The following is a 25331-nucleotide window of genomic DNA, read 5'->3' on the forward strand; positions in this document are numbered from 1 at the left end:
TTGTTGGTGCAAGAAGCGGGATTTATCTTTGAAAACCTAAATGTTAACAAAAATGGGAAGTGTCCCGGGGAAGAAAACAGTAGAAGTGTAACCTACACTGGCCTGATTATGCACTCCAGTAGAGAGACCTCACACGTATAAGTCTGATCGTATGGTTCATGTATTCGTACTGTAAGAGAAAGCTGCCATTTAAACCTCTGATGACGTATTTATTTCTGAGATACTATCAGACATTCATATAAAAATATAACCTCTCTGAAGCTGAAAAAATATTGTCACTTAAGGCCTCTGTTTATATTCTGTGGCATTTAAATGCACGTGGTTACACAAATTTCACGCAGTGACACTACACAGAGCACAGTTTATGTCCCATGAAATTAAGTACTTGTGTACAGTTGGCTCATTGAAATTCCAATTTTGTTTTTATTTTAAGTTATTAAATTGTCCAATATGACATATGAAATGATATCAGACATTGCAAATTTACAACGAAATAATCCGTGTAACACCTTCGGAGGGGTTATTCAGTGTACATCAATGCGCATGGCAACGTACACGCAAAAAAAAAAAAAAAAAAAAAGGAAGAAGCTAGCTAGCCTCTCTTTAGTCGCCACCGCGTCGCCAGCTAATTTGCCGAAGATGGCGGCTTGTAGACGTGTTCATCCTCTCTGGCTTTTGTTATCCCTATGTATATGCGTGTACTTTGTTCAAGCAGGAAAAACACAGGTTGGTGCCAACGAAAATGTCGATAATATTGGTAGTCCACAGAATCCAGGAGCTGTACCCGCTGCAGCGAACGCAGCTCCCGTGGCTGTGGCAGCGCAGCCCCGTCGCTCCACCGGCTGGAAACTGGCTGAAGAGGAGGCCTGCCGGGAAGATCTGTTAAGGCTTTGTCCAAATAAGCATTCTTGGTCTAACAACTTAGCCGTGCTGGAATGTCTGCAGGATCATAAGGAGGTAAGAATCATAGGAAACGTTTATGTGAAACCTTAAGCTTTGTGTATGTGGCCGCTGCATAGCTTGCCAACGTAGCTATTTGGCTAGATGTAGAGTGGGTGTCGATTGATTGTGGGTCAGCAGATCACATCTGGGCTAGACACCCAGGGCTTGATCTCGTTGGCAGTGGCAGTTGTGTGATTGTTAGCCTGCTAACGCCATTTAAATCAGAATTGAAAGAAGGGTAGGGGTGCAATTTGTCAGCATAGCTAGCTAGCAAGCTAGCGAATATGAACTGGGTCTGTATTTTAGCCCTCCCGCTTCTGTACTTAAAGCTAACTAACCTTTTCCGACAAGAAAAAGTAATTATTTTACTTATAAATCTTGTAGGCAGAAAGCTGTCGTTTCTCACCTCGTTGGACAGAATACGCTTTTTCTATTACTTAACCTTTGATATAGAGCAAGAGCTTGTCAGTGAAGGCAACAGTAGCTAACACTGTCCAAGAACTTTTGTAGTCTCACTGGTTTATGTGGATAAATGATTTCAGCTGCGGTTGTCATTACCAGACGATACAGTTTATCAAAGGTTACTTTTCTTCAGCTTGGTTATCTTTTTCCTAGTGATGTGTATTTGCCCGTTATCTGAGTGTCATGCCACCCTAAATTGTGCCTTATGCAAATATACTAATAGACAACCTAAATACATCTATAGTCCTCATAGTTGTTTTATATATTATTATGACCTGTGTAACCTGCATCACTCAATGGAGGTCTACCACCCTTTGACTTAAAGCAAATATCTGCGTAAAATACATGTCAAGCACCTAGGATACTGTGTCCTGCACTCTGTGTTATGCCCCTGCACGCGCACACACACACACACACACACACACACTCCATTCACATAGCAAGCAGTACAATCTGTTTAATAATTTCGCTTATCTCCTCCTGGGAAATCACTCTGTGTCGTGGGTGTCAGTGTTGAGCCATTTCTTGTCCATTTTCAGCGTCTCCATCTGTCATCATTACAGTTGGCTAGTGGGAGATTCCTTTGATTAGCGAGGAAGCTCATGTCTCTGCCCTGCAGCCAAACCTAAGGCCCCACACCTCTGCACGGGCTGCCTATCTCTATAGGCCAGTTAGACACATCAGGGTGGTGATGGAAGGAACAGTACTTCCCTCGGTGTGGCAGGCTCAGTCAGAGTGGTGTTCCATCAGTTGTCCCTACCCAGTCCTCGCACTCAATCATTACGTCAGCAGAGCATCAGAACACACTCTTGATGTGGAGTCTGAAGTTGGGTCTGAAGAACTCCAGCCAGTAAACTGCCCGAGCTTTGTATGCAAAGAAAAGTTCACCAATCCAGGTAGAATCCAGGTAGAATCCAGTTCTACTCAAGCTTCCCTGTGCTGAGAGCGCTAGCTAAGAGACGGATCCCTTGGAAGGAGGAAGAATGATCAGATCCCTCTCTCAAATCATTTATCCGAAATTAGGTCAGCAGTAAAGTTGTGGACCCGACTTGTCCTGGGGTCCCGTCCCCAAACACCCCGTTCATAGAGGCACTCTGAGACTTTTGCAGTCACATCCCGCCCCCGTTTCCAACCTCTGACAGGGGTCAAATTATTTGTCAGAGCTGTCCTCCCCAATCACAGGGCTGAGTGCCAATTCTATAATAAGGCCTGTGGGCAAAGTGAAGGTATGCAGCCATGCAGTGCAATGCCGGAACCAGCCTCTGTCTCTCGCCCAGACGTCTGATGTGGGTAGGCTGTGGGGCTCCTGATCATGGGTGTTGTGTTTCGCCCTTCCCTCCCCTCCCTGCTGTCTGAGCTAGTCTCTGGCTTTGTGGTCCAAGGAAAAGTCTTTCACTGCATCCTTTTCAGCGTCTGAAATTTGTGACAGTCCTAACTTGACCTAACACTCTCTGACAGGAAAAAAAAGCATTGCGCTCTCTTTTTCTTATGCTGTGAGATACTGCTTTGTGTCCATCTTTGAATGTTTTACAAAAATGCCTCCTTTGCACTGTTGGATGTGTATGGTAAACAGACATCAGGCAATGGGTATACAATGCAGACTATTCTTTTGCACAGATGACTTTAAAACCTGCTACAGGAGGAGTTTAAAAGGCTTTGCAGCAAATCGGGGTCACAGCAGGTTGCAGTCAGTCAGTTTGATTGGATTTGAGAGCCTGTTTTTAGATCATTGCTGCTCTCATCGAAGCTTTTCTTCGGAATGTGAATCATAATGGACTGATTTTGTTGTCACTCCTATGATCCTATGGCCATATGAACATAGCACGTCTCACAGGTGAGGTGGCCTAGGCAATAGCTGCTGCCTTCTGTCTTCTGTCTTCTATAGCATTAGCTCAAAAATAGTTTATTATGGGCGAGGTGAAGGATCTTTGCTGCATCTGGGAACCCTGCCAAAACACCATAGCCAGATACATTTGACATCTACTGCTTTTTCAGAGTAGTGTACCCAGGAGGGTAAGCCTGAGTAGTGTTTGGAAGGGATGCAGTCTTGTCCCTTGTCAGTCTTCTGTGTTGTGAAGTTTAACTGGTGATATAGGCTATTCCTAAAAAGATGTGTGAAAGTGGCCAAGCTCTGTCTATCTCATATACCTTGCTGTATTCAGCCCTGGGTTCGACATGCTAGTAATGGCTGAGGGTGTAAGATGTGACAAAGGGGGGGAAATACACAGGTTGCATTTCTTTAATTGATTTGAATAAAGTGAAATTGGGAGTTGTAGCACGTAGCTGAAATGAGGTGGATCTGTGTGCTGAAAGCAAATGAGATTCTGAGGGATGAAATCCACTAATATCTTGGCTGCTTCGGCAAAAGGAAATGAGCCGACTGGATTCTGAGAGAGAGAGAGAGAGAGAGAGAGAGAGAGAGAGAGAGAGACAGAGAGAGAGAGACAGAGAGAGAGAGACAGAGACAGAGACAGAGACAGAGACAGAGACAGAGACAGAGACAGAGACAGAGACAGAGACAGAGACAGAGACAGAGACAGAGACAGAGACAGAGACAGAGACAGAGACACACACACACACACACAGACACACAGACACACAGACACACAGACAGATTCTCCCTGCTTTGAGAGAGAGATTTGAGCAGGTTCGCCCTTCTCTGAGAGGCTGCGCCGGGGCTTTGGCATCTGGAGGCTGTGGCGTGTGGGCCGGAAACGTGTTTAGCTCCCTTTGGACTCTGCCACTTGCTAATCCACACATCCCACCATCTTCCAGGCCTTCAGGAAGCCACGATGTGCCATGCCCCTGCCCCACTACCCACCCCTCATAATCTAACCTTCACCCAGGTGAACCAGCTCAACCAGTTTGTCTTCTGCTGCCTGCCTGCCCTTTGGCCTCTTTTGGGGAGACATCCCCCAAGTGGTCTGAAAGTTGCAAAATGTGAGAGCTTGTAGACTTGATGAGAAATCTTGTAGAATACGATGTGAACTATGTCAGTACAATATTCAAGCGTGCATGTAATCTGAATTTGAAGTCCCCAAAAAAAACCACATGAGAGCTTGTAGAAACAATGTGAACTGGTATGTTGAAATGTTCCCTCACGTGGGTTTTGAATGTAAAAATAATTCACAAATTGACATACAATGACCGCTGCAAACTTGTAATCCAGCATTTACTCGACTACAACTCACACTTAGTGGTCACAACCTCTCAAATAGGTCCCTGCAACTTCACAAATGTATACCAATTTTCTCTTCAAGCTCTCATGTGTTTATTTTTTTTCCTATTACTTCAAATTCATCTCACATGTGAACATTTTTGTTCTAAAAGTTCTCACATCGTATTCTTCAAGTTATCTTATCAAGCTCTCTCATCAAGTGTACAAGCTCTCATTTTATAACATATTTTACCTTCAGAGAGGTCAGGAGTCAGGTTTAGGGTGGATGTACGTACATTAAACATCTCCCAAATAGTGTAATACCACGGAGAAAGAGTGTGCCCTTGAACACCTTTACAAGACAGCACGTGACAGTCCTTTGAAGACTTTGAAGCAGTCCTTTAGGAGCATTCAAAATTGTATGGTGATTCCATCTTGAATTAGGAAAACCATTTAATAACTGGTTAGTTCGGAAGTTAGGCTGATATTACAGTCTGAGCTTATGTTTGCTTGCAGAGCAGATGGGACATGTGGGGATCATTTAGAAGAGCTGGGGGACTGATGAAGAGATAATGGCAGAAATGTTGCACCATAAACCTGGGAGTATATGACTCTGTGTGTGGAGACTTTTTTCCTGAATTGCTTGTTTGTGTCCTGCACCTGACCCCATTCCCTATTCACTCTACCTTCCCTTTATGTTCTGCTTTTATTCATTCTGGCATCAGTTCAGTACCAGCCTGTGCTTTTATGAAGCTGTAGAGAAGCAAAGTTGTCCGTTGTGCTTATTTGTGCAGTGGGCCGCAGCGTCGGAAATACACATTACATTTACATACATTTACATTTAGTCATTTAGCAGACGCTTTTGTCCAAAGCGACGTACAAGGGAGAGAATATTCAAGCTACGAGCAATAGAACCTGGTGTAACAATAAATAAATACTACTTTACATAAGAAATATAACAAAATAAAATAAAAAAGAAAGAAAGAAGTGCAGAAATGTAACTGCTGTAATTGCAAGTTACGCACTAGTCGAAGTGCCAGTTAGGACAGGAAGTGCTCTCTGAAGAGTTGGGTCTTCAAGAGCTTCTTAAAGGTAGAGAGGGACGCCCCTGCTCTGGTAGTGCTGGGTAGTTCATTCCACCAACGTGGAACTACAAATGAGAATAGTCTGGACTGCCGTACTTGCACAGACGGCACTGCCAAACGACGCTCACTAGAAGAGCGCAGCATCCTGGGTGTAACATTTGCCCTTACAAGAGCATTTAGGTAGGTGGGAGCAGAACCATCAAGCACTCTGTAGGCAAGCATAAGTGACTTGAACTTAATGCGAGCAGCTACAGGCAGCCAGTGGAGGTCAATAAGAAGCGGGGTGACGTGTGCCCTCTTCGGTTGGTTGAACACCAGACGCGCCGCCGCGTTCTGGATCATTTGTAGTGGTTTCACCACGCAAGCCGGCAGGCCCGTTAGGAGGGCGTTGCAGTAATCAAGGCGGGAATTCACCAAGGTTTGCACCAGCAGCTGGGTGGCATACTGGGTTAGGTACGGCCTGATTTTGCGGATGTTGAATAGCGCAAAGCGGCAGGACCTAGAGACAGAGGCAATGTGGTCCGTGAAAGTCAGTTGGTCATCAATAATGACCCCGAGGTTTCTTGCCGTTTTGGATGGAACAAGAGACAAGGAGTCAATATTGATGCTGATGTTGTGGTGGATGGCCTGTTTGGCTGGAAAGACCATCAGTTCCATTTTGGCCAGGTTCAGCTGAAGGTGGTGGTTTTTCATCCATGTGGATATATCAGCAAGACAGTCCGAGATCCGCGCCGAGACAGTGGTGTCCTCAGGAGGGAAAGACAGAAACAGTTGAGTATCATCGGCATAGCAATGATAGGAAAAACCATGCGAGCGGATGATAGGGCCCAGCGAAGTGGTGTAAATGGCAAAGAGAAGTGGTCCCATCACCGAGCCTTGGGGCACCCCTGTGGTAAGGTGGTGAGGTACAGACAGCTGACCTTGCCATGACACCTTGAACGAGCACCCAGTGAGGTACGATTCAAACCAGGAGTGCGCCTTGCCAGAAATGCCCATACTTGACAGTATGGACAGAAGGATGCGGTGGTTGACTGTATCAAACGCAGCTGATAAATCAAGCAGGACGAGAGCTGAGGATTGAGCTGCTGCTCTAGCTGTTTTCAAGGCCTCTGTCACAGACAACAGGGCTGTTTCGGTGGAGTGACCACTTTTGAATCCAGACTGGTTTGGATCGAGGAGATTGTTCCTTGATAGGAACTCTGTGACCTGTTTGGAAGCTGCCCTCTCAATGGTTTTTGATAGGAGCGTGAGAAGTGAGACCGGTCGATAGTTTTCCACCTGAGTGGGATCGAGAGACGGCTTCTTCAGCAGCGGTGTTACCCGAGCCACTTTAAATGAAGAAGGGAATGTTCCAGAATTAAATGAAGCATTAATCACCTGTGTTAGTGCCGGTAAGACGGCAGGCGATATGGCTTGAAGGATATTGGATGGGATGGGGTCCAGCGGGCAAGTAGTTGGACGGCTACCTGTTAGGATTTTGGAGACCTCACTCTCGCTGAGAGGGGTGAAAGAAGGAAATGATGAGCCATTGACGGTTGCGCCCTTAGGGGGGGGAGACAGTTGGTCGAACTGTTTCCCGACAAGCAACACACCATCGCCTACGGTGAATGATAACTAGTAATAATATATATTTTTATTATTTAGTTCGGTTTAGCTAGTTAAACCTCAGCTAGTTAAACGTTAGCTAGCTCTGATCAAAAGGCAATAATAAGACTATTAAGCAGTAGGCTACTCTACAAATTCAAAGTGTTTTCTTAGATTTTTTTGAACAAAAAACAAACAGAAAACATAAATCAGACAATCATATTCTTATTTCTTTGTGGTTATTAACAATTATAAGTTTTGTCTTTCTTTTTTATAATAATAACTTATTATATTTCTTGATTTGTTTTTGTTACCTTTAATCATCTCCCTAACAGGTAACAAAAACAAATCATGAAAATATAATTGTCTGATTTATGTTTTCTGTTTGTTTTTTGTTCGAAAAATCTAAGAAAACACTTTGAATTTGTAGAGTAGCCTACTGCTTAATAGTCTTATTATTGCCTTTTGATGACAATCCCCATATACTCTAAGCCTAAATAAGTATGTTTATTATTTTGAACATAGTTAAATGTTATTTCACAAGTGCCCCCAACTTTATTTCAAATGCCCCTGGATTTCAGTCAGTGGGGGCAAACATTGCCCCCTAAAAAATATGTACATTTCCTACCCTGGCAGTGGCTTATGTTAGCTTCACTTGGATCCTGGAATGAATTTCATGGCCTATTTTTCAATTAGGCTTAAACATCTGAATATGACCTAAGACCTTTCTAAAGTACTCATTTTGGGGCAGAAACTGCTCCGTCAGTGAAATAGGCTCAGTATTTGCTGCAGAACTGAGGTGAGAGATTTTTCTGTCATTACATACTCCTCTAGCTTCTTGCTCTGCAGTGGTTGGCAGACAGCCACAGGGCTTATTGTGTTGGTTAATGCATTGATACTCATCAACTAGTGATCGTTGTTGATTTAAAGAGGCTGGACCCAACGGTGTTTGATGTGGCAGCAGTGGTCCCCATTCACAAGAAGATTTTAAGTACTCTCTGTATGCGTTTGTTGTGCACTAGACAACAGCATAGAAGACGTGAGAGTATGTGGTATCTCATACTGCCAGAGCTGTGTTCCAAGGTTTTTAGCTCTAAATTGGATGAAAGAAGCTATCAGTCAGACAGACGGGGATGACGGGCTGGGAGTCTGTTCTTGCCTGCTAGCCAAAACAAACATGTAGAGGTGTCGGTGGGTGTGTTGTTTGTGTTTAGTCTGCGTTTGATTAAGCTGATGCTGCTGTAATGTTGGTTGGTTTTGAGTTAACATCTGTTTTTTTAATGATCAGGGATTCTCGGGTGTTTGTGGTTAGGCTTATGTGGTGTTTTGGAGTTTGAAATTAGCCTCTGATGTCTGTTTTTTGGCATTACAACCAGTTTGCTTTTGAATTAGGAATGGAGCAATACTCAGTTTCCCACAGATTTGTGTGTGTGGTGCCGTGTGACTAAAGACCATTTCCTAGAATCCTCCTGGCCACTTTCAAGGAGTGGAGCTACACTGATCGCAACCAATGCTCCTACCCGTCTGACTAATCCTTCCCCATGTGCCCAGGTGAACAAAAAAAGAGTTGAATCAGCCTTGCTGCAGCTGATTCCCCCTGACCTCCTGTGGAGAGAGAGAGAGAACCAGCCATCTGGTGGGACGTTAGACTTGGATCAGGCCTGAGCCTATGACTGTGTGCAGGCCAGGTGGAACAAGAACCCATGTGGTTCAGTTCCCCTCAAGGCGTTGTGTTTTCGAGTCGGCCATTTGTGATCCAGAGTGAGTAAGAGGGCTGAAGGGAGCCACTCCTGTAGCTCTGGCTCTTACATGTCTCTCCATTAGAGCTCTGCGCTGCGCTGCGGTTAACACGGCAACAAGCTCCATCCACTGTCATAGTGGGTGGAGAGGTCTAACTGTCGCTATGGTGATGACTAAGTGAAAGTGCGTTGATGAAATCCGTGTCCCCTCTGGGGAGGAAGCTGTCTAGCCATCCCTGGCTGAGGCACAGATAACACACTCATGTTCACACTTACACACACACACACACACACACACACACACACACACTGGAATCAAGATAACCGTGATAAGATAAGAGTGTTGTCCCCTCTTTGTATGCGTGATTGTGCCTGTGCTTTTTGTGTGTCCCTAACTGATAGTAGTTATATTTGCCTGGGTGTGAGTGTGAGGAGACATAGGCAGTGTCTGTAGGTCTCAACTGTGACTGTTGCCCTTAAGGTTTAGACATGTGCTCAGACATGCTCTCAGATATCCAGCCCCCAGACAGTGTCAACAGTCTATCTGTAAAACCTGACTTATTGGTGGACACACAGCCCCCTCATTCTGTGGATGTGTTTGTGTGGTTTGTGTAGCTTCAGGCTTTGTGTGATTTGGAAAAGGCTGGGGTGGTAAATGGCCTGTGTGTGGGTTTGTGTCTAAATAGCCACCATCATCTCTGCCATCATACAATACAATTCATTTAGCTGACTCATTTAACACACTGATTGCTCTGTAGTGTAGGCTACTGTAGGGCAGCAAAGTGTGTGTGTGTGTGTGTGTGTGTGTGTGTGTGTGTGTGTGTGTGTGTGTGTGTGTGTGTGTGTGTGTGTGTGTGTGTGTGTTTAGGACCGTGCTTCTATGTGAGGCTGTGTCAGTCAGTCAGAGGTTTGACTATTTAAGAAGAATAGCCTCTGCTACTCATGGGGGAAAAGCCTCAGGCATGAAGAAAGACATCTGTTTTTGTTTCTTACTCTGCCCCCTCTCTCTCTCTCTCTCTTTCTCTCTCTCCAATTCCCCACAGGACACAGAGCTGGCTCCGGACTGTAATCATGTAAGTCATTCTCTGTTCAGCAAGTTCTCCTTAATTCTATCTTCTCTAACGTGTCATGTCATAGTGCATAGATTCTAGCCTCCTCCTCTGGATTGTGGAAGTTAAATAAAATAAATTGCCCATCTACCATTACTGCCATTAGCTGTAACTCACAAAATGTCGAATACACCAAAAAATACATCTACTAGATAGAACACCACCATAGTTCTGATTCTCGCAGGCAGACTTATAGAGGACTCACAGAAAGGCTTATCGAGAATGTCTACCCCACCCCATCAAACTGTAGTTTCCCCTCTGGTGTATGTATAGCTGCAGGGGGCTTAATCAATATTGCAGAGGAAGTGGAGCTGTCCTGTCTATATTCAGATTAAATAACATCTGGCACGTGTTGTAATTACATGTAATATGATTACTTCCTCCACTAAAGTGGTACAGTAGCTTAGCTTACTATAGCGGGCGGATGTCAGTAAGCAAGAAAGTGGTGTCACATGTGTCTGCAAAGCATGATGGCTAAGCAGTTTTTGGCTCCATCTTTTTTATGAAAAGTCTGCTAGTTGAAAATGAAGAGCTATACCAGCTTGCTTTATGGTACTGATGGGAATCTGAAAACTCTTGTGGGAAAATGTATTTTTAACATGTCACAATCATCTTCCAGCTATTATGGAACTACAAGCTGAACTTGACGACTGATGCCAAGTTTGAGTCCGTGGCCATGGAGGTGTGCAAGAGCACCATCAGCGAAGTGAGTGACTAGTTGTGAGGACCAGTAATTCAGAATTGGCCATTGTTTTACATTTACATTTACATTTAGTCATTTAGCAGACGCTTTTGTCCAAAGCGACGTACAAGGGAGAGAACAGTCAAGCTAAGAGCAATAAAAAAGCATGGTGTAACAATAAATACTACTTTACATGAGAATTAGAAAAAACAACAACCTAGAAAAGAGGAAAAAGAAGTGCAGGAATGTAACTGCTGAAGTGCAAGTTAAGCGCTAGTCAGGTGCCAGTTAGGAGGGGAGGTGCTCTCTGAAGAGTTGGGTCTTGTGTGCTTATGTCCAGCTATGTTTATGACAAATCTTTTATACTGTCAATCCCTCTAAACCTCTGAAGAGAGACCTAATAAAAGCATGTTGGGCGACTATCTTGCACAGATAAAGGAATGTGCCCAAGAGGAGAAGGGGAAGGGCTACCTCGTGTCCTGTCTGGTGGATCACCGTGGCAACATCAGTGAACACCACTGCAGTCAGTACATCACCAAGATGACCACCATCATCTTCAGTGACTACCGGCTCATCTGCGGATTTATGGACAAATGTCGTGATGACATCAATACACTGCACTGTGGGAGTATCAACACGGGGGAGAAGGCGAGTACCTCTCTCCTGCTTTCTCCCTTTGTCTCTCAGTCTTCTTTCCCTCTCTCCTGCTTTCTCCCTTCGTCTCTCAGTCTTTCTCCCTCTGTCATTTTTGTCAGCTGAATTATGAATTAGAGATATCTTTTAGCTTGAACAGATTGAATACCGTACCACTGTATCTATGTAACTTGTTTGAAATGGTATTCCACTTGGCACAGTACTTGGTCCCACCTAACTTTTTTAATTTACACAAATAATATTCAAAAGCTTTCACCAAATACTGATTTTTATTCCCCTCTCTCCCTTTCCCTTCCAGGATGTGCATTCTCAGGGGGAGGTGATTGCCTGTCTGGAGAAAGGGCTGGTGACTGAGGCAGAGCAGGCGGCTGGCCAGACGGGCATCAAGGAGGAGTGCAAGAAGGCCATCATGCGAGTGGCAGAGCTCTCATCGGATGACTTTCACCTGGATCGCCACCTCTACTTTGCTTGCCGTGACGATCGTGAACATTTCTGCGAAAATGTATGTTGCCTTTAGTGCTGCTTTCTGTGACTGTTCTCTCCCTTGTACATCGCTTTGGACAAAAGCGTCTGCTAAATGACTAAATGTAAATGTAAATGTAAATCTTCTCAGAAGGTGGTGGTGTTAATTTAGTGCCCGCTGCAACTTGTGAAAAGAGTGAGTGTGTTTATTTGTGTTTAGAGAGAGAAAGAGGTGGTTAAGCTGGTATAAATATGGATGGTGAAAAGAAATGCAATGTTTGTGAGTGCAGAGAGGCGAGGTATGTGTTTGTGTACAGAGCAACGAGGTGTGGTGTGGAAAACAAATTCTGAAACTGTAGTGGCAGTGTTAATTTATATAGCGGGCAAGGATGTTTGGCACAGATTCATTGAATTACAGTGCATGCCCACATAAGTAAACATACTGCACATACTCATAATCCTGCCTGTTTGAGCCCTATTTTAAGCTCCACACAGTGTTTTGTTTTTAATGCTGGTTATGAAATGTGAGCACTTTGATAGTGGAATGAGAACATCATCTGTTGTGTTCCAGACTGCAGCAGGGGAGGGACGGGTCTACAAGTGTCTCTTCAACCACAAATTTGAGGATGGCATGTCAGAAAAGGTAAAACCGCTGAAATGTCACCTTCTCAAATCTGCCGTCGCTGCAAGAGCTATTTCACTGAACGAACCAGTGGTTGATTTTGGAAACTCCCTTGCATGCTGTATATTCCCATTCAGTTCATTCCTGGTTTTTTGAAGTCACTTTAGTAAAAGTGACTGTTGGTGAAGTTATGATGATCATTGTTGTGTGTTTGGAAAGATAAATGATGTCACTCAGCCAAGGCCATGGTTTGCCATTATCAGCAGCCTATCTCCCATATGCTCCTACTGCATTATAATTAAAGGTCGCCTAAGCTGTGAAAACCAGACACACTTCTGCTATCCGCAGGAGGCTTTGTAGCAGCACAAATGGCGGTGGCTTAGCATGGCAGCTAGCATTTAAAACCAGCCAAGAAGTGTCTTTAACGGTGCTCAGCGAGGGGTTAGTGGCCATTGTGCTCCCTGAGAATGGATCTGATCCTGGGCACGGTGCCATCCTCAGGGTACTGACCAAATGGAGCGGTAAAAGTGTTAAGCTCTTGTGCAGATCCATGCTCTATTGGTCTATTGGCCTATCTAATGTTATCCACCAGGAGCTGGTGGCATGGCTGTTCTGCTCTGACCTTGCCAGAGCACTGCTGATAAAAACAAAGCGATGTGAAGACTGGAGTCAGTTCTTTAAAGTCATAATTTATCTGTACTCCCTCTCAGTTAAAATGGAAACCCATGGCCTGGTGTGTCCTTTCTGGAAAAGATTGAGCAATTGAATTATAAATGACAGAAGTGGTTCTGGTAGTTATTTATGAAAGAGATTGTTGTGTTTTTGTGTGTGTGTGTGTGTGTGTGTGTTCTGTGGGGGTGCAGTGCAGGGATTCCCTGTCCACACGTCAGAAGCTGATCGCTCAGGACTACAAGGTGAGCTACTCGCTGGCCAAGGCCTGCCGCGCAGACCTGCGGAAGAACCGCTGTAACCAGGACACCAACATGCCTCGCGCCCGCGAAGCCAAGCTCTCCTACCTCCTCCTCTGTCTCGAGTCAGTTCTGCACAGAGGTGTGTATGTGTGTTCACTCATCAAAGCTTGACATGTTCTTTCAAGTCCATATATTTCCTTTTGACACAAAGTCTCTATTTGTTTTTCCTTCTCTGAAATGTCTTTCCTGCTTTGTTCTCTCCTTTCCTCCCCCTCTCTCTCTTATTGATCATATTTCCTTCCCTCTCCCTCCCTCCATGCCCCCCCCCCCCCACCCCTTCCCTCCTCTCTCTCTCTGGCCAGGTCGTCCTGTCAGTGGGGATTGTCAGGGGGAGATGCTGGACTACAGGAGGATGCTGATGGAGGATTACTCGCTGAGCCCAGAGATTGTGCTGCACTGCCGGGGCGAGATTGACTCGCACTGTGGCCTGCACCACAAAGGACGCACACTGCACTGTCTTATGAGGGTGGTCCGCGGGGACAAGGCTCCGGTGGACAGCCTCTGCCAGAAGGCTGTGAGTGTACCCCCCCCCCCCCACACACACACACACACACACACACACACACACACACACACCCACACAGATATGTGCACACGTTGAAACATACACTCTCACCTGCTCAGACTTTTAGATGTTGTTGGTGAGCAAGTGCAGCCAGAGTTGAATTCCAGGAACCCCTGAATAAATGGCTCTGAGAAAAGATGTCAGGGTGTTCTAAAATGAATGCAAGCGCACGCTCCCTTCTGAGACAGCTCAAGGACAGTGCCAAAGACATCGGTAACGAGGAACATTTCACACATACTTAAACACCACAGACTCAGATGATCTATGCTCTTATTTTCAAAGCTTTTTGAACCAACCCCGGATATGAAGTGGTCACAGGTTCACTGGTGTTGGGGTATTATCAATCATATGTTAATGGCACTGTTGAGATTAAATTAGCGTCACCATCTTGACAGCTTCTGTGCTTGTGATGAAAGTATGTTCTCTGGCTCATGGAATTGCTGCATTAAAAGGCACTCTTTTAGACCTTGAAGGCAGGCACCCAATGTGATGCTGACCAGAGAGGAAAGTGTGTAGCTGAGGATGGACAAGAGAGCAGGAGAGAAAGCAGAGCCAAGATAATGCATTAACAAGGCCAGGCAACAATCAATACGGCCCAAATGCTTCCAGGCACATATCAAACGAATAACAAATGAATGGAAATTTGTTCCATAGCATCAAGTAATTATTTTGATAGAGACAGCAAAGCCAGCCTAACCTGGTTTAATGTTGGTTGTTCATGAAGTTCTGTATTGTGTAACAGCTCCAGAGTCTGGTGCAGGAGGCAGACCCCGGGGCAGACTACCGCATCGACCGGGCCCTCAACGAGGCCTGTGAGTCAGTCATCCAGACCGCCTGCAAACACATCCGCAACGGAGACCCCATGTGAGTCACACACACACACACACACACACACACACACACACACACACACCATCAATGTTTCATACTCCATCCTATGAGATCAATTAGCCTCTCCACAGCATTGCATCTGTTTCTATGATTGCTTTGGTCAAGGCAGGTTGTTCATCCGAGTGTCTAGTTCAGAATTTGTCTTTTCGTTGTGATGTTGCATATTTCAGGATGGGAATTCACACAGGTTTTGTTGTGTGTTTTTATGTATATGTGTCCTACATTCAGATATGGATCACTAGCTCAGAGTCAAATCAAAGGTGGTTGTTGGTTTGTTTTTATTTATTTATTTATTTATTTATTTACAGTGCTACAGCACTCTCTTCTGGGATGTACAACCCATATAATAGTCTGTGAATGCTAGTGTTTTGAGAAGGCTATGTGTTTATGCATCTGTGTGTTTGTTTGTTTGTTTGCGTGTATACGTGTACGTTTCTGAATGTATATGTTGTCTTTTCTCCAGGGTGCTGTCGTGTCTGATGGAGCATCTGTACACGGAGAAGATGGTGGAGGACTGTGAGGTGCGGCTGCTGGAGCTGCAGTACTTCATCTCCAGGGACTGGAAGTGAGTAGAAGCCCTCCACCCTGACAGGACACCTCCAGACACTAAATAATGAGAAAGAGAGAGCGAGAGAACTGAATAATGAAGGATGTTGAATATTTCTCTTTGGGCTATTTCTCAGCTGATATAATCTTATTAGCCTCTGAGCCTTCAGGGACACCCAGTGAGCTTGGAAGCTTTTTTTCTTTTCGTCTGAACTATAAGCACATGTTCAGCACTGACGCAAGTCTCCAAGGGTAGTCAAATATACATGACTCTTTTTGTGTGTGCCTGTTTTAAAGTATGCCTCTGGAGACACTTCCTTCCCCTTGAGAGTGACGGAACTAGACACTTTCTTAGGATTTGCTTTTAGTGTGTCTTTACAAGTCCTTTGCCGATCTAGAGTGTGTGTGCATGTGTATGTCATTTTGTGTGTGTGTGTGTGTGTGTGTGTGTGTGTGTGTGTGTGTGTGTGTGTGTGTGTCTCCTTGGCAGGCTGGACCCACTTCTGTACAGGAAGTGCCAGAACGATGCAGCACGAATCTGCCACACTCACGGATGGAACGATACCAGCGAGCCGATGCCCCCTGGCGCGGTGTTCTCCTGCCTGTACCGCCATGCCTACCGCACCGAGGAGCAAGGCAGACGGGTACGTGCTGAACAGTAGTCACCTCCATATGGTGTCACTGTCATCAGTGTAACTCATAAGGCCATTAATGCGTGACGTTCAACAGAGAGTGTCCTCAGAGAACACCTGCATGTAAGATCCCAGAGACACACCTGGATGGCTGATCAGGGTGTAAAGATAAATGGAGTGCTTTTAAAAGAATTGGCTGCTATTGATTTGAAAGTGATAGAGGTCTTGTCATTTAACACTGCTTTGACTACAGCCCTGAAGATGATGGCGGTCCAGACGAAGGAGTGAGTAGTGTGGAAGCAGTACGTGTGTGTTATTGTGTGTGTGGCATGGATGCACGTGACTATGATGATCAGAGGATGGTGATTTGACCCCTCAGGGACAATGAGAAATTGGGAGTACATCACACTGAGAAATGACGAGAAGTTAATCCAGAGGCAAATTCTCTTAATTGAGGATGTGTTGAGTTTGTGGTGGGAGTGGTCATTTACATGGAAAGGTGGCTGGTGTGACATAATTGTCGCAATTGTCTGTAAAATCTGATGCTGGAAGGTAATGACAATGACGAAGTACATCTTTATACTATCAGGTTCTTACTGTGTGTCTGTGTGTGTGTGTCTGTGTGTGTGTGTGGGTGTGTGTGTGGGTGTGCAGCTCTCACGAGATTGTCGGACAGAGGTGCAGAGGATCCTACACCAGAGGGCTCTGGACGTGAAGCTGGACCCTGATATGCAGAGACGCTGCATGACCGACCTGGGCAAGTGGTGCAGCGAAAGGACAGAGTCTGGACAGGTACACACACACACACACACACACACACACACACACACACACACACACACACACACACACAATTAAACAGGTTTCATAGGGCTCTAACTCACACTCATTAGGGGTGTAAAAGATATCGATACACTTGAGTATGACAATATTAGGTTTTGTGATCCTGTATAGATTCTCAGAACACTGCATGTAAACTATTCATTAAAGATCAGTACACAGATTTGTGGCAGGCAGTGGTTCATTCTGTGTTGTGGAACTGTGATGAATGCAAATGCAAATACCACTGTTCTGATTATATAAAAAGTGAAACCTTTTTTTAACTCAGATTTTATGCATATGGTGGTGTATACTATCGCATTTTTTTTGGTAAATTAGACAAAAAACAAATCCCAATATATATATCCTTGTTTACAATATTGCAATATAGTTAATCTGAATCCCTGTATCAGGATATCTATGTTATTGCCAGACTCTTACCCATGCATAGCCCTAACTCTCACACCCATATGCTGTATCTGCTCTGTGTTGTCCGGTGCAGGAGCTGGTGTGTCTGCAGGACCATCTGGATGATTTGGGCCCTGACTGTAAGGACGTGGTGGGAAACCTGACAGAGCTGGAGTCTGAGGTGAGAGAGAGAGAGAGAGAGTGCATGTGTATAGGTGTGCCTGAGCAAACACGCACACGTGTGATTAAAGTGTCTGTTTCGCACTTAATCGAGCGCCCCTAAAGTAAACCCAGAATAATCCATCAGTAGAAAGGACAAATATGCATCTGAGCAGTCTGTCATCACTTTGATCCTAATTTTCCTAATCCTCCCTCTCTCTCTCTCTCTCTCTCTCTCTCTCTCTCTCTCTCTCTCTCTCTCTCTCTCTCTCTCTCTCTCTCTCTCTCTCTCTCTCACAGGACATTCAGATTGATGCTCTGCTGATCCGTGCCTGTGAGCCCGTCATCCAGTCTCATTGCCATGTGAGTCTGGAATCAATACATTGTCACTGATGTGTCATTATTCACCTCTTGCGCTCCTTCCTCAGCTGTTGCCTGGCTCTCTTTCCTGTTCTTCTCTGGATCTCTCTCTCTGTCACTGTCCCTGTCGATTGGCAATGTAAACGTCATTATGTGGTTCCTGGTTTCGTTCAGTTGTACCCATAGCACCCTCTACTGTCTGAAATCAGATATTGTGTCCTAAAGGCCAGACCCTCACATCACATCTGCCTCATCTCCTCTCTCTCTCTCTCTCTCTCTCCCTCTCTCTCTCTCTCTCTCTCTCTCTCTCTCTCTCTCTCTCTCTCTCTCCCCTGCTCTCAGGATGTGGCGGATAACCAGATAGAGACAGGAGACCTGATGGAGTGCCTGGTGCTCAACAAGCACCAAAAGGAGATGAACGAGAAGTGTACCGTAGGGGTCACTCACTTCCAGCTGGTAAGCAGCAGCTCCTCGCATCCACACCAAATGACCACTCACACTCCTCATAGGGCGTTCAGTTGAGAAGGAAACCTATGATGACCTACGTTTTTCAAGTGCCACAATCTGCTGTCTCTAATGTCCTGAGGGAGCAAATAAGAGCTCCATCTAATCATCTCTTCCATCTTCCCCTCTGCCCTTCAGATCCAGATGAAGGACTTCCGTTTTTCCTACAAGTTCAAGATGGCCTGCAAGGAGGACGTGCTCAAGCTCTGCCCCAACATCAAGAAGAAGTGAGAACCGCTCCGTGTTTAACAAACCCATCTATGAGGCACCCGAGGCCAGACTTATACAATCAAACTAATTTGTTCTCTCTCTCTTCTCTCTTCTCTCTTTTCTCTTCTCTCTCTCTCTCTCTTCTCTCTTTTCTCTTTTCTCTTCTCTCTCTCTCTCTCTCTCTCTCTCTCTCTCTCAGGGTGGATGTGGTGATCTGCTTGAGTACTACAGTGAGAAACGACACGCTGCAGGATGTGAAGGAGCAGCGTGTGTCTGTGAAGTGCCGCAGACAGCTCAAAGTGGAGGAGCTGGAGATGGTGAGAGTTTGTCACGTCGCCTGCATTCTGTGAACAATGGCTTTCACCTCCTCCTGAAGGGCATCACTGTTTGAATGGAATACTTCACTTAAGCTCTACAATAGCTGGCCCAGTTAGGATCTCTTTGGTCAGTCTGTCAGGGATAACACAACTGCCAGTCATCTCAGCACTTTTATTGTCAGGTTTTCTGATGACACTGCCATCTTGGGACTTATACAGACACTGCCGTTTCTGGCCATAGTTTGGAGGTTAACAAGTTTGTGCAATGGTGTGAGGCCACACCCTATAGGTAGTGGCAGGAAGGCGAGACAGTGGGGTAAGGGGGTTCACCTGTGGGGGTAGGAGGTGAGAAAAGAGGGCAAAGGGTGATAGCAGGAAGTAGGCTATCTGGGGGCAAGGGGTTCCGATGCTAATCATTCAGATCTCAGTGAGACAGAGGAATGTTACCATGTTATCAGATGGTACAAATAACAGTAGAATTGTTATATGCAGTTCTATCAGTCCCCCATTTGAGCACTTCTATGCTCACACTGTGCTGTGCTGTGCTGTGCTGTGCTGTGCTGTGCTGTGCTGTGCTGTGCTGTGCTGTGCTGTGCCGTGCTGTGCTGTGCTGTCCTGTCATGTCAGTTACTGACCGCTGTGTGTTGTTGCTCTGACTGGAGCTGCTGTTTCTCTGTTGTGTTGTCCTACAGTCAGAGGATATCCGTCTGGAGCCTGACCTGTTTGACAACTGCAAGAACGACATCAGGAAGATGTGTCAGAACGTGCCCTATGGGAACGCTCAGGTCAGCCCACAATACACCTAAACCTGCCCACACACATCTATGACTGGTGGATCACTTCTCATATTAATATTCAATTACAGAACAGATGATTTCATGGTGTCTGTGTGTGTGTGTGTGTGTGTGTGTGTGTGTGTGTGTGTGTGTGTGTGTGTGTGTGTGTGTGTGTTAGGTGATTGAGTGTCTGAAGGAGAATAAGAAACAGCTGTCCCAACGCTGCCATCAGAAGGTGTTCAAGCTGCAGGAGACGGAGATGATGGACCCCGAGCTGGACTTTCAGCTCATGAGGGTCTGCAAGCAGATGATCCGGGTGAGCAGCCAGAAGCAGCACACACACGCACACACGCACACACGCACACACACACGCACACACGCACACACACACCCCTCAGGCCAAAGCCCCTTCAAACACCATACCGGCTGTTCCCAGGACAAAGGATAAAAGGAAAGGTCAAATGCCCCAGGTCACTGGTTAGAAAAGATTGTTTGTGCCACCCCAAAACGAGGTGTGTTGGTTTTGTTCAAAAAGAAGTTGACCTCTGACCTCAGAAGAAAAGAAACATCACAGGGGACACCCTTTTACTTTCTGCCCCTCCCCCCTGTGCTGTGAAAATGGAGTTCATAGTTTTGAATAGTTTCTAAGGTACTAACTTGCTTACTTTTGTACTAAGGTAATAAAGAGAATGCATGTCTGACATTAAAACATGACTTCTGGATTGCTGGGCGTAACTTTATTTAGAGGGACATAATGGACTCTCAGGTGAGGTCTGTGGGGAGTTGCCATGCCCCAGTCAGTGGACTCTTAACTGAACTGAAACCTGTTCACATTTGTGAGCTCTGAACACTGTGGAGTGTAGATGTGTGAGAGCAACCCATCTGTGCATTTGTGCCACACTAAATTGGCCCACTTTGATGGAAAGCGTTGGACGGGTGACCTCATTTTGTATATTTGTCCAGCGGCCTAGTCTTTGACAGGGGCAGTGGATGGCTCACGGTGAGTTTGTTTACTTGCCGCTCCCATGCACCTGTAGTCAGACTGATTTAACAGCTGACACACCTGCTGTGCTCGTCCACTGGGTCTCCTTTGCACAGAGCTGAAAGGCATAATTCATTTTTAATGTCCTTTTTCATGTATGTATCAATGTACATTAACCCATACTGACATCCACATTTGCCCATTTATAATACAGACATCATATGAACACACCTCCCATAACAGCTGATTATGGTGGTTTTTGTATACCCATAGTCCTAGGGGTCCATAGGGTATGTTCACCTGCTGCTTTCCTAGCAAGGTTAATCCTACACCTGCCCTTTATGAGTTGAGTGAGGTGTAGGTTTATAGTTGTGTATTATATTGTGTGTGTGTGTGTGTGTGTGTGTGTGTGTGTGTGTGTGTGTGTGTGTGTGTGTGTGTGTGTGTGTGTGTGTGTGTGTGTGTGTGTGTGTGTGTGTGTGTGTTTTGGCCAATGTGTAACTGTTCTCTGCACGGTCTGTGTTTCCGCAGAGGTTCTGCGCTGAGTCGGATGCTAAGAACATGCTGCAGTGCCTGATTCAGAACAAGAACGGCGAGCTGATGGACCCCAAGTGCAAACAGATGATCACGAAGCGCCAGATCACCCAGAACACAGGTACTCAGACTCTCTGATCACCCAGAACACAGGTGCACAGACTCTCTGATCACCCAGAACACAGGTACTCAGACTCTCTGATCACCCAGAACACAGGTGCTCAGACTCTCTGATCACCCAGAACACAGGTGCTCAGACTCTCTGATCACCCAGAACACAGGTGCACAGACTCTCAGATCACCCAGAACACAGGTGCACAGACTCTCTGATCACCCAGAACACAGGTGCACAGACTCTCTGATCACCCAGAACACAGGTACACAGACTCTCTGATCACCCAGAACACAGGTACTCCGACTCTCTGATCACCCAGAACACAGGTACACAGACTTTCTGATCACCCAGAACACAGGTACACAGACTCTCTGAGTCCTGACTGCACAGACGCTCAGCATGGTGGTGTAGATGAGGCATGTCTCAGATGACACGGTCTCAGGTGATGTCTTATGAATCCCATACAGTCGAGACACACAGGTGCTCACATAGCCCAGGAGCACAGAGCACATAGATACTTATCCAAGTCACATTGATGCTAAGCTGCCTTATGATATGGTGAATGACTGATTCATTCTTTGGTTCAGTTTCTATGTTAAATCGTGGGTGTGTTTGTACATACAATATTTAGATTACCGGCTGAACCCAGTGTTGAGAAAGGCCTGTAAAGCCGACATCCCCAAGTTCTGCCAGAACATTCTGAACAAAGCCAAAGATGACAACGAGCTGGAGGGCCAGGTCATCTCCTGCCTCAAACTCAAATATGCAGACCAGGTCAGTTTATGCACACCCACATACACACCCACATACACACCCACATACACTTTCACATGCACACACACGCCCACATACACGCACACACACACACACGTGCTTACATACATGCCCACACACGCACCTAAATACACTTTCACACGCACACGTACCCACCCATCTGCACGTGAGCATGCATGGACCAAACTCCTATACCTGAAAACACATCCAGGCTCTTTTCTCCACCTTCTCAGAATCCTATTTGCTCGCTCTCAAGCTCGCACTCAACCTTAAATGTCCACACCCATTACTACACACGTCCTCACTTGCATCGTCAATATTTATACTTTCACAAACTATAAATCAGGGATTTGCAGTAGCTGTATTCGTGGCTACCAAGCCAGGTCCTGAAAGAAAATAGATCCCACGGACGCTTCGGGCATTTTTGGCTGTTAGAGGCCATATCTTGGCATCCGCGTCTATTTATTTGATCTCTTGATGTCTTCAGTTATCATTTCCCACGGCTGCCTCTCTGACAGCGCGGCTCCAGCTGTGTCTGTGTGCAGCGCGATGCTCCCAGGCGTCATGGTCCATTTCCTCAGCTGGGTTGTTTGGGCCAGGCTTGTTGTCGTTTCCTCTGATCGCCGAGGCCTTTCATTGGGCTGTTTCTGGTTCGTTTCCCTGTGTGCAAATAAAACCAGGAGCACGGCTTCACTGCTCCTTCATGCGTGAGACGTGATCTGCCCCGTGTAACGGCTGCTGCGAGCCTGACTCCGGGGTTGGAGAAGCTGAGCTTTGTGTAGGGCGACAGGGGGGCCCATGTTGTTCCGTCATTGAATACTCACAGTGGAACACACAGGCACAAACACAGTGTTGTTTGATGTTGTCCACACATCTGAAAACATACACAACACCGCTGTGCATCTCTACTAGCAAGATGTTTTACAATTTTGTTTTTGTGTGTGTGTGTGTGTGTGTGTGTGTGTGTGTGTGTGTGTGTGTGTGTGTGTGTGTGTGTGTGTGTGTACACAGCGTCTCTCCCCTGACTGTGAGGACCAGATCAGGGTGATCCTGCAGGAATCTGCTCTGGATTACAGGCTAGACCCTCAGCTTCAGGTTCAGTGCACTGAGGAGGTCAGTATGCGCTCCTGCTCTCCTAAAGGTCTGTGTGTGCATGCATTCTTTTGAATGGCACCCTAACTGTGTGTGTGTGTGTGTGTGTGTGTGTGTGTGTGTGTGTGTGTGTGTGTGTGTGTGTGTGTGTGTGTGTGTGTGTGTCAGATCTCCCGGCTCTGTGCTGAGGAGGTGGCGGCCCAGGAGCAGACGGGTCAGGTGGAGGAGTGTCTGAAGAGCAACCTGCTGAAGATCAAACACGACGGCTGCAAAAAGGCATGTGGCCCTCACACTGAAGCAGCTACCGCCTAAATACACACAGCGGGCTTATACCAGTAAAGAGTAACATAGGTTGCTACATCAGAACTAGTTGGTGCTATCGTTTCTATCATTTTACAGTGTTATTTTATAGCATTTTGTGTGTCTATATCTGGAAATGTCCACTGAGCACAGTGAACAGATACTCTATTGATCTCATTCATATCCTCCTTCTAAGGGTGAGCTCGAGGTTTTAGGTTACGTTTTCTCTTTGGTCTATTCTCACTGTCTCACCCTCTCCCAGTGTTCTCACTGTCTCACCCTCTCCCAGTGTTCTCACCCTCTCCCAGTGTTCTCACTGTCTCACCCTCTCCCAGTGTTCTCACTGTCTCACCCTCTCCCAGTGATCTCACTGTCTCACCCTCTCCCAGTGATCTCACTGTCTCACCCTCTCCCAGTGATCTCGCTGTCTCACCCTCTCCCAGTGTTCTCGCTGTCTCACCCTCTCCCAGTGTTCTCACTGTCTCACCCTCTCCCAGTGTTCTCTCTGTCTCACCCTCTCCCAGTGTTCTCGCTGTCTCACCCTCTCCCAGTGTTCTCGCTGTCTCACCCTCTCCCAGTGTTCTCTCTGTCTCACCCTCTCCCACTGTCTCACCCTCTCCCAGTGTTCTCACTGTCTCACACTCTGTCCTCTCGTCCCGCAGGAGGTGTTGAACATCCTGAAGGAGAGTAAGGCTGACATCTTTGTCGACCCCGTGCTGCACACGGCCTGTGCTCTGGACATCAAGCACCAGTGCGCTTCCATTCCGCCCGGCAGGGGGCGCCGTAAGTCCACCGTCTCTCCTCTCCACTCTCTCACTGGAGAGATCCACTGGAAGATGCATGATTCATGGATATGGAACAGGGCCCAGGAAGAATGTTGATTTTGGTGTGTGTGTGTGTCCTCTCAGAGATGTCCTGTCTGATGGAGGCGCTGCAGGACAAGCGAGTGCGTCTACAGCCCGAGTGTAAGAAGAGACTGCAGGATCGCATCGACATGTGGAGCTACGCCGCTAAGGTTCACACATTTCTATTTCAGAAGCACACACATACACACATACACATGTACACACACACACACACACACACACACACACATACTGCCTCACTCACCCCCCACTCACACTCGTACTCATACAAGAGGCAAACAGCACAGACATTCAGTCTCACTGACTCTCGTTTCCGCCCGTCTCTCTTCACCTGGCTTCTCTCACAGGCGGCTCCGGCGGAGGGCTTCGCAGACCTGGCGGGCGAGGTGTTCTCCTCCCCGGCCAAGAACTACCTCCTGTCCATGCTGGGCATGGCCTTCACCCTGCTCTTCCTCATGGGGCTGCTGTGCGGCCGCATCACCAAGCGCGTCACCCAGCAGCTCAAGGACAGGTAGAGGGCAGCCCAGCCCAGCCCAGAGCATCTCCCCCACGCCCACCTCCACCCCCTACGCCACCCCACCCCATCCCAATCACTGCCCCCCGCCCCACCTCCCTCTCCTGTCCTCCCCCTGCCCTCTCCACACACCCTCACGCCTAGGACGCCCTCACTCACTCCCATCCACTCCCAGACGCTACCCTGGTTTTGGGGGGCGTCTGGAGGAGGAGAAGGGCAGGGGATGTGATGGAGGAGGAGGAGGAGGAGGAGGAGGAAGAGGAAGAGACTGCTGTACTGGTGGTGTTGCCGTGTGACTATTGGACCACGCTGGGACCGGAGGATGTTGCTCCGCCACCACCTGCTCCCCACTCGGCTCCGCCTGGATCTGCCACACAGAAGAGGAGGGACAGGCCCACCCCACCCCCTCCCCCACCTCCTCCGGATGGACAGACTGTCTCCCCCCCCCCCCCCCTCCTATGTGTTCTGTCTTAATGTTTGTCTCTCTATCTCCATCTC

At 46.7% G+C, this 25331-nt stretch overlaps 1 protein-coding gene across 1 annotated transcript; it reads left to right on the top strand.

The window, feature by feature from the left end:
* Positions 1 to 553: 553 nt before the first annotated feature.
* Positions 554 to 24902, top strand: glg1a (golgi glycoprotein 1a). The gene is made up of 26 exons (XM_031564291.2): positions 554 to 957; positions 10013 to 10042; positions 10698 to 10784; positions 11193 to 11408; positions 11713 to 11916; positions 12448 to 12519; positions 13362 to 13548; positions 13772 to 13983; positions 14777 to 14898; positions 15389 to 15490; positions 15962 to 16115; positions 16758 to 16895; positions 17425 to 17511; positions 17790 to 17852; positions 18192 to 18305; positions 18492 to 18580; positions 18763 to 18880; positions 19573 to 19665; positions 19835 to 19972; positions 21170 to 21293; positions 21919 to 22061; positions 23073 to 23174; positions 23322 to 23429; positions 24116 to 24236; positions 24362 to 24468; positions 24667 to 24902. Exons 1-26 carry the CDS (start codon positions 640 to 642, stop codon positions 24832 to 24834), a joined length of 3417 nt encoding a protein of 1138 aa, XP_031420151.1. The 5' UTR covers positions 554 to 639; the 3' UTR covers positions 24835 to 24902.
* Positions 24903 to 25331: the final 429 nt, after the last annotated feature.

The sequence above is a fragment of the Clupea harengus genome, chromosome 3, assembly GCF_900700415.2.
Source record: "Clupea harengus chromosome 3, Ch_v2.0.2, whole genome shotgun sequence".
Taxonomy (NCBI): Eukaryota; Metazoa; Chordata; class Actinopteri; order Clupeiformes; family Clupeidae; genus Clupea; species Clupea harengus.

Bases quoted from the DNA above. Each gene is read 5' to 3' on its own strand.
- glg1a (XM_031564291.2), top strand. From the start codon at position 640: ATGGCGGCTTGTAGACGTGTTCATCCTCTCTGGCTTTTGTTATCCCTA. The intron at 958-10,012 runs GTAAGAATCATA...AATTCCCCACAG, and splicing joins GTCTGCAGGATCATAAGGAG to GACACAGAGCTGGCTCCGGA. The intron at 24,469-24,666 runs GTTCACACATTT...CTTCTCTCACAG, and splicing joins TGTGGAGCTACGCCGCTAAG to GCGGCTCCGGCGGAGGGCTT.